At 35.9% G+C, this 14,574-nt stretch overlaps 1 protein-coding gene and 1 long non-coding RNA gene across 2 annotated transcripts in view; both read right to left on the bottom strand.

Annotated features, from left to right (window-relative positions):
* Positions 1 to 372: 372 nt before the first annotated feature.
* LOC139439318 (uncharacterized) lies at positions 373 to 1,436 on the bottom strand. Its single transcript, XR_011649261.1, has 2 exons — positions 1,328 to 1,436; positions 373 to 649 (listed from the first exon to the last, which is right to left on the bottom strand). It is a non-coding gene; the product is annotated as an uncharacterized lncRNA (long non-coding RNA).
* Positions 1,437 to 5,527: 4,091 nt separating this feature from the next.
* SCN7A (sodium voltage-gated channel alpha subunit 7) overlaps positions 5,528 to 14,574 on the bottom strand; it is a 91,474-nt gene continuing 82,427 nt past the window's right edge. The window contains exons 23-25 of the mRNA XM_071216332.1: positions 13,343 to 13,447; positions 12,513 to 12,783; positions 5,528 to 9,625 (exon numbers count right to left, since the gene is read on the bottom strand). Coding sequence (XP_071072433.1) covers positions 8,568 to 9,625; positions 12,513 to 12,783; positions 13,343 to 13,447 — 1,434 coding nt within the window. The 3' untranslated portion in view covers positions 5,528 to 8,567. The remainder of the gene's footprint in view (positions 9,626 to 12,512; positions 12,784 to 13,342; positions 13,448 to 14,574) is intronic.

Raw genomic sequence — 14,574 nt, 5'->3', positions numbered from 1 at the left:
CTAATACAGTAAAAAGCAATGTGATTGTATTGAAGATTAATGATGGCTATTCCAGGAAGGTGCCTGGAGCCTCCTGCAATTTCTTGTCATTGTGCTATGAAAATGAATTGGAGTGGATTCCTATGCTGCAAGGTTTTCCATCTGTGGCTTATCAGTGCTCAACACTGTCTCTCAAGCACTTTCTAATTATAAAGTAACTCCATAATGCTTTTGCTTCTTACATACTCTGCAGTGGAAGAATAGTCCTGGAGTTCGATACTTTAAAATGTTTTACATTTCTGTTTAGTGTTACATGTATGGTTATTGCTATAATATGCATGAGTTTTGTATAGAAAATAACGCAGGTCAACACAAAATAATGCACATGCAATTGACGAATTGCAAGGCTTTTAATCACTTTTCCTGTACAGATCAATTGCTAATGAAGGTATCCAATTACTTCCGTCATAGTGTATTTGGGAATAGCATTAAGTGAAGAGAGATTGATATGGTCACCTGTTTATTACTGTATATTATTCATAAGACATTTTTGTAGGCATCAAATACTTTTGTTGCATAGATCCTCTGCAGACCTTGGCTAATTTTTACTGGGTTGCTCTGTAGTAGCATCTTTGTATTCATTGGAAGAATCCAGTGGGGTATTTTTTTCCTGCAGAAAGCAATGTGAGAACAGCAATATATGTAATAATTTGTTTCAATAAAAAGGCAGATGCCTTAAGAGACCAATCTTAGTATTTTCCGTGATATAAAAAGAAAATAAATCAACATGTCACCTTTAATCAAACTTCTATTACTATTGCGGAGTCTTGCTTGTCCTAAATATGTCAGTTCTTTGCCTTGATCTAAAGTAGAAGATTCACCCAGCTGGGAGAACAAATACTTTTTTTGATCATAACTATCAAGCATGATTGATAGAACAATTAAAAGGAAATATTTATTCAGCAAAGGTAGCTCTTTCAAGACACTGAGAAAAAAGTGAAAGTCAATATGGGGTTAGAAACTACTGCCTGTTAATACTCATATGGTTAATAAAGAGACACTTATAATTTGACATTATAGTAGACAACTATGTTTTCTATTGCACTACTGTATAACAATGATTCAGAATTCAACTCTAGAGAAATATATTACTCTAATTGTGTAGATTTTGTTCTTAAGATTGTGACTGTCACCTGGATATTTTCTAAAGAGGTTTGAGACATTAGTTTAATGGCTCTCAAATGTTCTTATTTTTCTTGATAGCATTGTTAAAGAGACAAAATTTGACCTGAATATTTTCTGCTGCTTTATGACGATCTGAGCCAGAGTATTCTAATTTGCTGCTTACCCTTCACTAATTGTTGACCTCACTTGTTTCATTACAGATGGTGCATCCATGTTCCAATCAGTGGAAAGAGATTGAAAAGGATAGAATCAATTTATGTGGTTGGCCTTATCTGAAAAAGAGATTGTGAAATACATTTATTCCAGAAGGCTATGTGTCTGGCTAAGTATCAGAATTTTATTGCCATGAGAGAATGGGAGAATGAATTTCTTGGAAACAAATTATATAACACTTATAGTCTTCTTGACAATGAGACATCATTAGAAAATAAACATTTATCCCATGTAAAGCTTGCACTTATTGAAAGCAATTTATTGAATGACTTTCATTGCCATGCCTTGAATTGTCTGCAATTTTGTTCCTCAGGGTGACAAGTTTGATGCCCATTGAGAAGGTGGCTGCTATCTCTGTCTCTACTTGACAGCATGAAGACTTGGTATCCTAGGAGATGGATTTAAAATTCTTGGGTAGGGCTGTGATATCAAAGAAGCAATTTTCTGACCAGAGAATCCAAACAGTTGGGAGTTGAAGCAAGAGAGGAAGAAGAATTGCACTGAAACTTGAGAAAATATCATTCACCCTTATGGTGTACATACTGTTAACGTGCTGCCAAGGCCAGCTCAAGCTCTGTGTTCTCCACCAGTGCTTGGTGGTATTGATTTAGTGCTTGTGGCACCTTTTATTTCCAAGGATGATTTAGGTTGCTGTACATACTACCTTTGCTTTTTATATCATTTTGCTCATGATCTCTTGCCCCACCTAGATGTTAATTCCTTGAAGTGTACAACCTGCATCGTTGACATATATAAGACTTTCCTTAGGAGACTCCCAGATATAAATCAAGAGTCCTTTGAAGAGGGCTTATTTTTGGCAATCATTTGGGGTGGGGTGATAAACCATAAGAATTTTAGTACAAAATATAATGTGACCATATTTTGCATGTTTTGAGATTTAATTGATATCAATTCATATTTTTTTCAACCTGTGTTTTACCCTTTTCTTCCTCACTCCCCCACTTTTGAAACATTCAGGAAAGACCAGCTTCTTTCTAAATTCAAGCAGTTTATATGATAACATTGAAAAGCAAGTTAGCCAGCGAATACTCTGACCTTCGTTTTAAAATATGCTAGACTTAGGAAAAGTTACAGGGTTTAGGTAAATTTCAAGATATAAACCAAATATCTTGAAAATCTGAGGGTAAAGGAGATGCTCTCTTCTTCAGACTAAAAAGTGATTCTTCCTGATTGAGAAAAGAGGGAGGGCTGTTTGTTTCCTGGCAGTGCGACAGGAAAGGAAGAAAAACCTGAGAACAATTCCTTAAAAAAAAATTCCCATAACATATGTCATCTCTTCCCAAATTTATCTTTCCCAGCCCTCTTATCTCCAAATTTCCTCTCCTATTTTCTGTGTCCTCAAAGCTCTATGCCCTTTTCATTCTGTTGTGGTTCCAAGCTTGTGCAACATACTCAGCAAAATAAAAGTATCATAGCATATACCTAAAATAATTTCTTTTTCTTTTTTTCTTTTTTTTCCTTTTCTTTCTTTCTCTTTTTTTCATTTTAACAAAAAGAAATAAGTTAAGCTTATTCTGGTGGAAAATACTATAGGAGATAGAATTTGAGTTATTCCAGTTTCATAACTATACAAGGCTGGAAGTTTGGCTCATCATAATCAATGTGGTAGACTGAATTATGTACCCCAAGAATTACAAGTTCTTATTCATAATGTGCTTCCCTTTGGGTGTGAATCCATTGTGAATAGGACCTTTTGAAGAAGTTATTTTTAGGTAAGGTGTAGTCCAACTGAATGAGGGTGGGGCTTCATCAGGGTTCCTAGAGGTCTTATAAAGAGAATGCAGGAGGCACAGAAAGGAGAAGACATAGCCTGGTGACAGGAGGCAAAAACTCAAGAAAAGGAACACCAAGGATTGCCAACACCAGATTGCTAATCTTGGGGGGGGGGGGGTCGGGGGGAGGCATGGTGTCGCCAATACATAGATTTTGGACTTCTGGTTCCCAAATTGGTAGCAAAAAATGCTTGTAGTTAAGCCAATCCATTGTGTGGTATATGTCACAGACATGCTATTTTTATGGGAAATAGAAGTTACCCTAGAAAGGGATAATTTGAAGAATATTTAGCAAAGAGGCTTTTTAAAGGTATGAGGAAGGTTTGAGGAGAATAAGACCTGAAGTGATGAGAGGGAGTAGTTATTGGAAATTTCCTGGCAGCTAGATATAGCTGTAAAAAATGGTCCTTTACAAAAGTTGTGACCTGGCAGGTAGCAAACACTTGTACTGCAGTTTCCCTTTGGCCAAACCTAATAAGAAGCCAGAGGTCAAGAGAAATAATTGAAACATTTCTGGCAGGGCAAAGGGAAGATATACAGGACAGCTGGCATTCACAATAATGGATACTTTCATTCTAACAAATTTAATTTATTCATAGATTCTTTTCCAATAAACTTTCTGTGATGATGCAGTTGTAATAAATCTGTGCTGTCAAATATGGCAGACACAGGTCTTAAAAGAGCATATGAATTTTGGCTAGTGGGATTTAGAAACTGAATTTTAAATTCTATTTAAATTTAATTTACTTAATTTTAACTGCTACATGTGCCTAGTTGGCTAACATGTTTGGACAGTGCAGGGCTAAAAAATTTTTTTTTCTACTTTAGTGTACATCAGAACCATCTATAAGGCTTGTTAAAACACAGATTTCTGGGTCTCATTCCTTTGATGTCTGATGCTGCTGTTGGGCCATGGAATTTGCATTTCTGAGAAGTTCTCAGGTGACACTGTTACTGCTGGGACCAAGAAACACATCTTGAGAACCATTGTTCCAGATCAAGATTTATTCCTGAAAAATTTATTTTAAATTTAGTTTGCTTAATTCAGCTTTTATTACTTTTTAAAAATTCTTGGTATTAAATAACTATGTTTTATTAATAATGATAATTTTAAGCAGCCTGGGACTATGACATTATAATTAGATGCTAATTTTAATATTTAGTATATATTTATAGGCTAATATCCAATTAAACTGATGTTTCATTTATGTGACATTAGGAAATGAGATAGTCCACATAGATTAACTTTCTCTTTAACAATTTTAATAGACCTTTTAGAAATATTTCAGATTTCTGGTCTGGACAACATGGTGTAGACCATTTTTTTCCTGGCTCTTCTCTGCTAAGCAAAACTATTAATGCTGAAAATGGCTCATTGCACTGGTGGGTTAAATGGAATCCCTCTGGCAACATAAGACAAGTCTGCACCAATAACAAGGAACATCACTTGGAATCCCAAACAAAAATACGAGGCCTGGGAAGAGATCCAAGGTGCTCAGAGTAATTCTGCACGGATTCTGTAGCTAATCTCTGCAATGGGAATTTGTCCTTCCCTGATTCAACCTTTCTTGACCTTCCAAATAAAAACTATAATCTAGAATCCTACATCTCATTTCAATGATGGGTTCCTCTCCCGAAATGTGCCCTGTGTTTTCTCTGATTAATAAAATCCTCCTCTTTCTTTAGGTGCTCACTTTACCTTCTTAACCTCTAATTTCTAAATCAGACAGATCATTCTCTTTCCTGAATACCTATTGCAATATACCATTAGTATAAGAACTATCATGTATTATAATCGCTTATGAGAGTTATATTTTCCCAGTAGTTAGTAAGTACTTTAAGCTCAGATTTATCTTTGTATGTGGATAGGTTCAGAGTTTACTTTCAATATTTATTGTTCAATAAATGTTGGATGAACATTTTTCTACAGTTTTGTCCATTGACTTCCTTTTTAAAGGGATGATATCTATTTTAAAATTCCTCCATCAGAGAGAAAGGGAGAGAGAGAGAGCAAGTGCATGCTCATCTTAAACTCCCTTTGTTTCCACCCATTTATTATTCCTTTATTATTAGATACTTATTGGACTTATTGTACAGATGGTAGAACATTAAGTTTCTGAAGCTGGGCCTAGTTTGGAGTCTGGCCTTTCAACTCACACGTTCTGGGTCATGTAAACTCTCACAACCTTTATAAGCCTGACTTTTTTCATTTAAAAATGGGATTAATCTCTGCTTCATGTGATATGTGAACATTAATTCATATCATGCATGATAATTACTTAGCACAAAGCTGGGCATAGCAGTGTGCTTACTAAATGGCAACCATTACCATTATCTTTAAAAAAATTTCAGACTGCTTTATATTTATTATTTTTTTAATTTTAATTTTTTAAAAGATACTTAGATTACATAAGTGATACATAAAAAACATAGGGGATTCCCACATGCCCTGCTCCCCACATTTCCCACACTTTCCCACATTAACAACAGCCCTCATGTGTGGTACATTCATTGCAATTAATGAACACATTTTGGAGTATTGTGCTAAGTGTGGATTAAAGTTTGCTTTGTAGTTTACACTCTCTCCCACCCAATTCTGTAGATTATGGCAAGATATAGAACAGTCTGTATTTTTTATTTATTAGTGAAATAGAAAGAAAACTTTTAAAGAAGCAAGAAATTGGTAGTAAACCAATACATTTAATTTCCATATTATTTCCCATTAAGCAAATTCTAATAATACTGGAGTTTATCTAGTATATTTATGATTTTGTTAAGAAGAATGCATACACATTTTGCCAATATGTGTGAGGCTCTGGTACACTTGTTTTTTTTAAGATTTATTTTTTAAAATTAATTTCTCTCCTCTTCCCCCCGTCCCACCCTGAGTTGTCTGCTCTCTGTGTTCATTCGCTGTGTGTTCTTCTGTGTCGGCTTGTACTCTTGTCAGTGGCACCAAAAATCAGTCTCTTCGTTGCATCATCTTGCTGTGCCAACCCTCCGTGTGTGCGGTGCCACTCCTGGGCAGGCTGTGCTTTTTTTTCGTGCAAGGTGGCTCTCTTTATGGGGTGCACTCCTTGTGCTTGGGGCTCCCCTACACAGGGGACACCCCTGCGTGACACAGCACTCCTTGCGCACATCAGCACTGTACTTGGGCCAGCTCCACACAGGTCCAGGAGGCCCGGGGTTTGAACCACGGACTGCCCACGTAGTAGGCGGACACTATCAGTTGAGCCAAATCTGCTTCCCTTAGTATTTATTTTATAAAAATAAGTGATCTAAAGACAGTACAAGTTTCAGTTTAACATTTCAAGCCTGACTTAATAAGCTTTTGTGTGAGGTTTATGGTTTAAAATTCTTACTTGCAAAGCTGCCAACAAGAATTTTCAGAGAAGAAGAGAACCAAAGCTTAGTGTGGTTAACCGATTATATTTATTATTTTCTATGGTATCTAAAAAGTGGAATATATTTAAAGACTTAAAAAAATACTTTTTCAGATGTGTAGTGGCAAACATGGTTTATAAGTAATAATTAAAATTTTCAAACTAAAAGTAGTTTGTGGTCTTTAGGAAATTTACAGAAGCAAGTTATCACTCAGTTTAGTATCTGAAGCAGTTTCCACATTAAAGCATTCCCAAGAAATAGAAACTGAGACGCTTAGATGAAGCACCAGCTGCTACCATGTCACCAAGTTAACACTGATTCCTCGCTGGCGCCCATCACTAGGAGGGAGAACAGGAGGAGCAAAGGAAGGAGCACTTGTAGAAAGAAACGGCACCCTGAAGTTACATTTTCTTAGGGGATCCCCTGAAGGCATCTTGGTTATTAAATTTCTGAGGAGCAGTAAAAGTTAAGTTATAATAGTTAAGGCTCAAAATCATGCATTCATAATAAAATACAATTACCGATATTTAAGTGATATTGAATGTTACACAACATATTTAAAGCTTGATATTTAAGTCAACAATATACATATTTTCTTTTTGGATCTGTTAGGATTTTATGAGCACATTGAAATCAGTCTTGATACAAATGGAATAAACATCAGAATCTCAAATTACATGGATATAAGTGATGCTATTTTTAATAAGAAAAAACACCACCACCACAACCTATCTTAAAAAATAAGTTCAGTCATGAAATCTAATGTTTGGTGATTTCTAATATAAAATATTTTCCAGAAAAACCGTGTATATGATAAGATTAAAAATAAAACAGAACCAAAAAACTTGGAAATATAAGTGGAGATTAAACTTGTATGGATTAATGTTATAAAACAACTTCATCATCAACAAACTAGTTCTCTTATCCACTAAATCACAGTCCTCACAGTTTGGGTGATTTCTTCTTCTTTCTCTTTGTTAAAAATAAAACATCAAATACAGCAAAAATTCATGTGGTTACAGCCTCCCAATTAAGAATGAAGACACTGAAATGCCTTATAAATAACTGTAGCCTTCCACTCTTCTAATTGGTATTGGGATGTGCATTTGCCAGATCTCACCTATTTAATGTCACATTCTTGAAAAATGGTAGAAACACATCAGTTTTAAAATAAGGTAAAGCCTGAGTGTATTAACATTCTCAATTGTAACTTTTCAGTAAAAGTGTGCTTTAAAAATATAAAAGAGAAAACACAAAAAATATAGGCCATAACTGTAGTTCCTTTTATGCTTCTTTTTCTATGAATTCGTCCTATTAAAGAGTTGGAGCTTAGTGGAAATAACCACAGAAAAAAGAAACCAGGAACCAGAGAAGATGAAACAATATTGATTCTCAGTAGAAAAAAGAAAAGGAAACAAAAATGAAAATATAAGTAAGGCTCTAACTTTCTATGGAATTCTCCTTAAAAACATATTTTTCTAGGAAAATTCATGATTTAATGGCCTGTAGCTTTTCCCTATTTTTAACCATCACCCCACAAGTAAGAAAGTACCTGTTTATTTGTAACCAGGTCCTATTAGTGGTGATTTGAGGCCCATTAAGTAAAAGTAAATGTAAAATATACAAGGGAGCCCCCTTTCTGCTACTCTCTACCATTACTTGCCCATCCCCCAGAAAAGGCACATGCCTTATAAGCCATATAGAGAAAATGAACATTGAATTCTCAGGTAGAAACTGGAACCCACTTTAGCTCAATATAAGTTGTATTAAGGGGGTTGGTTGTCTTTCCTGATAGATTGATTAGACAAGGCATGCATGTAAAAAGTGAATTTAGCATGGAACCTTGTGAACACAATTTTAACTTCCCTGGCTTGTAAACAGCTGACCATTAGAAGGGTCTGCTTTCTCTGTAGATTTTAGAAAGGTTACATTCTCTGACCTTTCCTTTTGTTTCTGTTTTAAAGTTTAGCATCAGTATTATATGTGAGGAAGATCAAGACGTGGTAAGTGAGATTAGATCTGGCTTTGAATCTTTGACTTTTCCTCAAAATAGACATTTTCTTTCATAGCTTGAACATCTCTGTCACCATCTATCATAGGAACACCTGCTGTGTTTTTGTCATTTTGTCTCAAACGGTAACTTTTATAAGCACGCTGAATGATGGTTGCTGAGACTGCCTCTTGTTTTCGTTTTAGAGTAGTGGTAATTGGCTCATATGTGATTTTAAAAGGGTTGGCTGATACAAATCCTGATTCTATCTCTGAAATTACCTTTTCCATTCTTACATCATTACCCAAAACTCGCTTTGTAAAAGCAAGTAAGATGTCAAGGCAGTGAATTCGGTCCCCAACAGCCATGGGCAGATCCATGGCAATGAGCTGGACTTTGTTTGGTTTTACCATGAGAAGAGGAGGATCAAGGGAAGCTGCAAAATCTGAAAGTTTGCTGGAGTCTATATACTGGGTCCTATCGGGATCAAACCTCTTCCATACCTGAAAGAACTTCCTAAAATCATCTTCACTTAAAGTCTTGGCTTTGTTTTTAGAAGCAATACTGAAAAACTCCATGATAACAACAATGTACATATTGACAATGATCAGCCATGATATGCAGATATAACTGACAAAATAACTAATTCCAACATAGGGATTACCACAATCTCCTCTAACCTGAGTGCCGGGGTTAATTTTATCAGGATCACAGTCAGACCATTTACTGTTGAAAATTGCATCGAGCATCCCATCCCAACCAGCAAATATAGTAACTTGGAAAAGGCAGAGCATACTGCTGCCAAAAGTTTCAAAGTTGGACACATCATTAATTCCAGCTTCGTATTTAACATAGGCAAAGTTGTACATTCCAAAGATAGCATAAATAAACATGACCAGGAAGATGAGAAGACTGAAGTTCAACAATGCAGGGAGGGACAGCATCAAAGGAATTAGCAGATTATGGAACACCTTTGGTCCTTTCCCATGGCGCAGGATGTGGATGATCCGTGAGAAAAGTAGAAGTTGGACAAGGGAAGGAGGCACAAAATAGTATCCTACCATCTCAGTTAGAAGTATTCCTTAGAGTAGGAAAAGATGAAGCAGGAAATTAATTTAGTGGAATTTAAATTATTTTACATTTCATTGTTGTTTCTATAGGTTAAGATCATTCTATTCATCCCTCCTTTTTTAAAAAAATATTTACCACTTATTGAAAATTTAGGTTAACCAAATTCTAACTGTGGCAATGTTCAGGTATCTAGAAATTTGGAAAAGAATTATTCTGTACCTTTATCTTAAGAGTATTACAGATCAAGTATTTCTGGAATTATAGATGGCATGAGTTCACAATGTAGGACAGGTAGTCATGATTTTTTCTGACTTCTGTTGAATCAAGGAATTTCATTTAATCCAACCTTTATTCAATGCCTAATAACAGTGTCATGCAAATAGGGAAAGACGGATGACATAGTTTCTGTCTTTCAGGACCTTATAATCTGGAAACTAGAGATAGACAATTTAACTCAATACAGTGCAAGGCAGAAAGACCTAATTGATAAATATAATGAGAAAAAATGTTTGGCATTCAGTAATTAAAGGGTTGCAATTAAATTATATCAATTTTTTTCATAGATAGTATTTGGGTCCTTATGAACTTTAAATATGAATTGAATAAATGAGTCTTTGCCCTCATTGAACTTTTTTCTACCAGTGATTGGTGCACAAGGGAATGGCCTATAAAAAAAAGGTAAAATTATAATTGCCATAAAAAGACATAAAGGATATTGTCTTGAAGTACCAGAGAGATTGTGGATCATTTTGGATTGTGAGGGTGGGAGAGAAAAGAATCCTGTGAAGCTTCTAAACTAGACAATATATTTGCTGAATCTGGAAGGATCATGCCTCACAGTTCAGTTTAACTTGGTCACTGCCCAAGATGACAGTCCCCTGCTGTTCTATCCTATCCTCATCTCCACAGTGCTCTAGTGAATCTTCTACTTTGACCCAATCGTCATTGTTCTTAACCTTCCAAACCCTTCTATTATGAAGAAGGTATTCCATTTCACTATATAAAAAAAATTCCCTACATCTTCATCCCTAAATTGTTTTGACCTCCTTTTTTCTGAAATCTGACTCTACCTTCAGCACACTATTTTTTTCCCTTGCAACCATCTCAAGGGCAGGCAGCTCATACTCCCTCACTCCATGTTTTTCAAGGTGGAAAGATGGAATAGGTATCTTTCTTTCTTGCAATTGTGATTTCCAGATCATTTTTATAAAGGAAAAAGAAAATTTCTGAAAAATTGTGGATCATGACACTCAGCTATGTCATTCGCCATTTCCTTAGCTTTATTCTATTGATTGCCATCATTCGTATTCATTAAAGATTTTAGTACTGGCTCACTATCTCCCTCTCCACCTCAGTACCTGCCATCAACAACACATTCAAAGGTTAGACTCTCATTCTGGCTTTCTCATGTTAACCTTCTCCATCATTTTACTTGTCATCCATATCTAAGGCCACATTCTGGACACAGGATGCCTGACCTTCTGAAACTTCAAATTAAAATAGCTATTTTTTATTTATTTAATTTTTAATTTTTTTCTTCTTTATTTTCTTTTAAATGTTACATTCAAAAAATTTGATGTCCCGTATACCCCCCACCCCCCTCACCCCACCCCTCCCACATCAACAACCTCTTCCACCATCACGGCACATTCACTGCACCTGGGGAATATGTTTTGGAGCACTGCGGCACCACATGGACAGTGGTCTACATTGTAGTCTACACTCTCCCCCAGTCCACCCAGTGCATTGTGGCAGGACACACAATGCCCAGCATCTGTCCCTGCAGCACCACCCAGGACAACTCCAAATCCTGCTATTTTTGACCATAATTTCCATTCCTTCCAGCTCTCTGATTCTCTTACTCTCATTTCAATCTAATAAAGCTCTTGAATCTCATAATTTCTCTGCTTTCTTCCTATCAGTCTCCTGTTTTCATGTACTTTTCTATCAAGCTTCTTGTACTTTTCTATCAGTAGTAAGTTATACCGTGTCACTCATTAAATGAGTGAATTTCTGGAAGTAAAACGGGATAGACAGTATTCTGCTTTTTTTCACTACTGAAAATGCAGAATAATGCATGACACATAGTAAATCTCAAATATTGCCCCCACTCTCATGGAGCTTATATACTAGTATATGTGTTATGGGGAGGTAGAAAATAAGCAAACTTATCTCAGCCAGAAACACTGTTATTTAAATTCTTTGTTTGGTTATCTCTGTAACAATAGGTCTTCATTTAGATTTCACTTCTTCTCTGACTCTAGTTATGGACTGGTTGTCCCACGCTTTGATATGCTGTTACAGCACCCTGTGCTTACCCATAATAATCTTCATAACAGTGTTAAAACTGGTTAAGTTTGTTTAGGCCTTAATACTCTGTAAACTATGTGCATGCAAGGATTATACCTATCTTGTTCATTACTGAATTATATGAAAATATGGATATTGGTTAAATTAAAGACGGAGATCTGTAATAGAAAACTAGTGACAAATTCATTAAAACCTCAAACTCTAGTGTTCTGAAAGTTATGAATAGGTTTAGAGGGAAGGGAATAAGATGATGCTTGAAAGGTTATGTCATACTAAGACATAAAGATCCTTCCAGCATCAACCTAGATACTAATTATTACATAGACTGAGATGGTAATTAAGCATTTGCCTGATGTTCTGTGAAGTAAAGTCTATGTTATTAATTTAAGAAATAGAGTTGAATATCTGATATCTGTCAAACATGGTACATGTATGAATGCAAAAATGTAGAGCATTCATGCTGGAAATAAAAAAGGGTCCCTACCTTTTTTGCTTGTTCAGAGACCATGTCTCAAAAGATACTTGCTAAAAGAGTTTGTTTGCATTAATACCACTACCAATGAAAATCTGACTAAATAGAATCTTACCTGTAATGGATAAAACAACCACCATAAAATCAAAAATGTTCCATCCAATGGTGAAATAATAATAGTGGAATGATATAAGCTTCAGTATGCATTCTCCAGTAAATAGCAAAATAAAAACGAAGTTAATCCAGTGGAGAGTAGTTTCCATTTGTATACTCTGTTCATCACTTTGTATCATAACAGTTATTGCTTGGAGACAGATAAAAATCATGATGATAATATTAAAAACTCGATTTGTCACCAAGTCAAAGATGAATCCTTGGAACTTGTTCTGTGGGTAATGAAAAAAGATGCAAAAACCTTATAGATAGAATACACACACATGCAAACATCCTCTCACACACAATCTTTACATTCTAAAACTTGCCTCCCAACATAAACAGGAGAATAAGTGAGGAGCTAAGTTTTTACCAAGCTGTGGTTATAGTGTGTAATCAAATAAAAATAACCACCAAAAGCTTTGTCAAGGAATATATTTTTTAAATTTAGTCAAATGCATTTAAGAATTTTAAAACTATGGGAGCAGATGTGATTCAAGAGGCTGAGCTCCTGCCTCCCAGATAGGAGGGCCCAGGTTTGGTTCCTGGTGCCTCAAAACAAAAACAAACAAGCAAAACAAAAGAGAAACCCAACTCAGGGAAGCTGATAGGCTCAGTGATTGAGTGCCAGCTGAGTGCCAGTTTCCCACATATGAGGTCCCGGTTTCAATCCCCGGCCCCTCATAAATAAAAATAATAATAATAATTTTAAAAATATACTTTCATTTTTAAAAGAATATATGTAACAGAAACTATTTTTGAGGTTTTAAAAAAATCTAGGTGTTTTCTCACTCCTGGACGGGGTATGGGTCTTTGAGAGTCCTCATACATCAGCTTCTTCAGCCCACGGTACTGTTTCTTCTGTTTTACTGTTATAAAGATATTTGACTCTCCCTGGTAAAGAAACAAAAGAAAAAAAAATAACATTAAACCCAAAATTCTCTTCATATTAATACACGTTTTAGGAAACTTGTAAATTCAATCCTTTAAAATAGGCTTAACTACAATGAAATAAATTGTGATTTGAAAGCATCTTACTTTCTGCACAAAATCCATATAAACTACCTATATATATTTGCATTGGCTGAGATTTAATAATCTTTTGGTGTACTCTCCTATGGGTAGGCAACCTTATTTTTACATTTTAGTCTACAGAGGCCTCCCTTTTATTAGAAGGAGAAAAAGAAGAAAATGCTGGGGATATCTGGAAAAGTTTATAAAGGAAAGCTAAATTCAGTAGCTGAGGGTAAGGTAAATTTGTTACTTTTAATAAGCAGAAGAGATAGAATTGGGCATATATGTATTTTCATATGTTCTTATATTGCTTTTTTTCCCAAATAATATCAGAAGATATTTTTTACCATTTTTTCAAAAGCACCTTGTGCTTACCTCTTCATAGCATCATTTAGGGCTTATTCATCTTTGTGTTTCTAGTGCTAATTTCAGTATTTTATGAAAATATGTGAAGTTAATAAGAGGTAAGCTTTTACGACTGTGTTATTCTAGCAATTAGGAGTAGTTACCATCCTACGTCAGGACCAGGTCAGTTACAATTGGCAGGGGTCACCTACATGAAGCCCAGGAACAAATTCTAGGATGTTATCCCCTTGGGTTGAAGTCCCTAGGAGCCTGAAGCATCAAATCAAGAGCATATTTGATCACTGGTCTCTCTACTCCCAGCTGATTAGTAGAGAGTCAGGAGTGGCTTGTTTACCAGAATTTGTACTTGGCTGAAATTCGATGACAATGGCTGATTATGGAATGTCCAAACTAAACTAATTTTTCTCTTGAGTTTTTTTGGAAGGCTTTCCTGCACCTAGTAGAGAATAGGTCCCTGTGGTTAAAAGTAGCAGACTTGGCCCGACAGTCAGGGCGTCTGCCTACCACATGGGAGGTCCGTGGTTCAAACCCCGGGCCTCTTGACCCGTGTGGAGCTGGCCCATGCACAGTGCTGATGCACACAAGGAGTGCCCCCCCACGCAGGGGTGTCCCCCACGTAGGGGAGCCCCACACGCAAGGAGTGA

The sequence above is a fragment of the Dasypus novemcinctus genome, chromosome 7 (genome assembly GCF_030445035.2).
Source record: "Dasypus novemcinctus isolate mDasNov1 chromosome 7, mDasNov1.1.hap2, whole genome shotgun sequence".
Classification (NCBI taxonomy): Eukaryota; Metazoa; Chordata; class Mammalia; order Cingulata; family Dasypodidae; genus Dasypus; species Dasypus novemcinctus.
The sequence above is the reverse complement of the archived record's forward strand: the minus strand, read 5'-3'. Positions and strand labels throughout refer to the sequence as shown.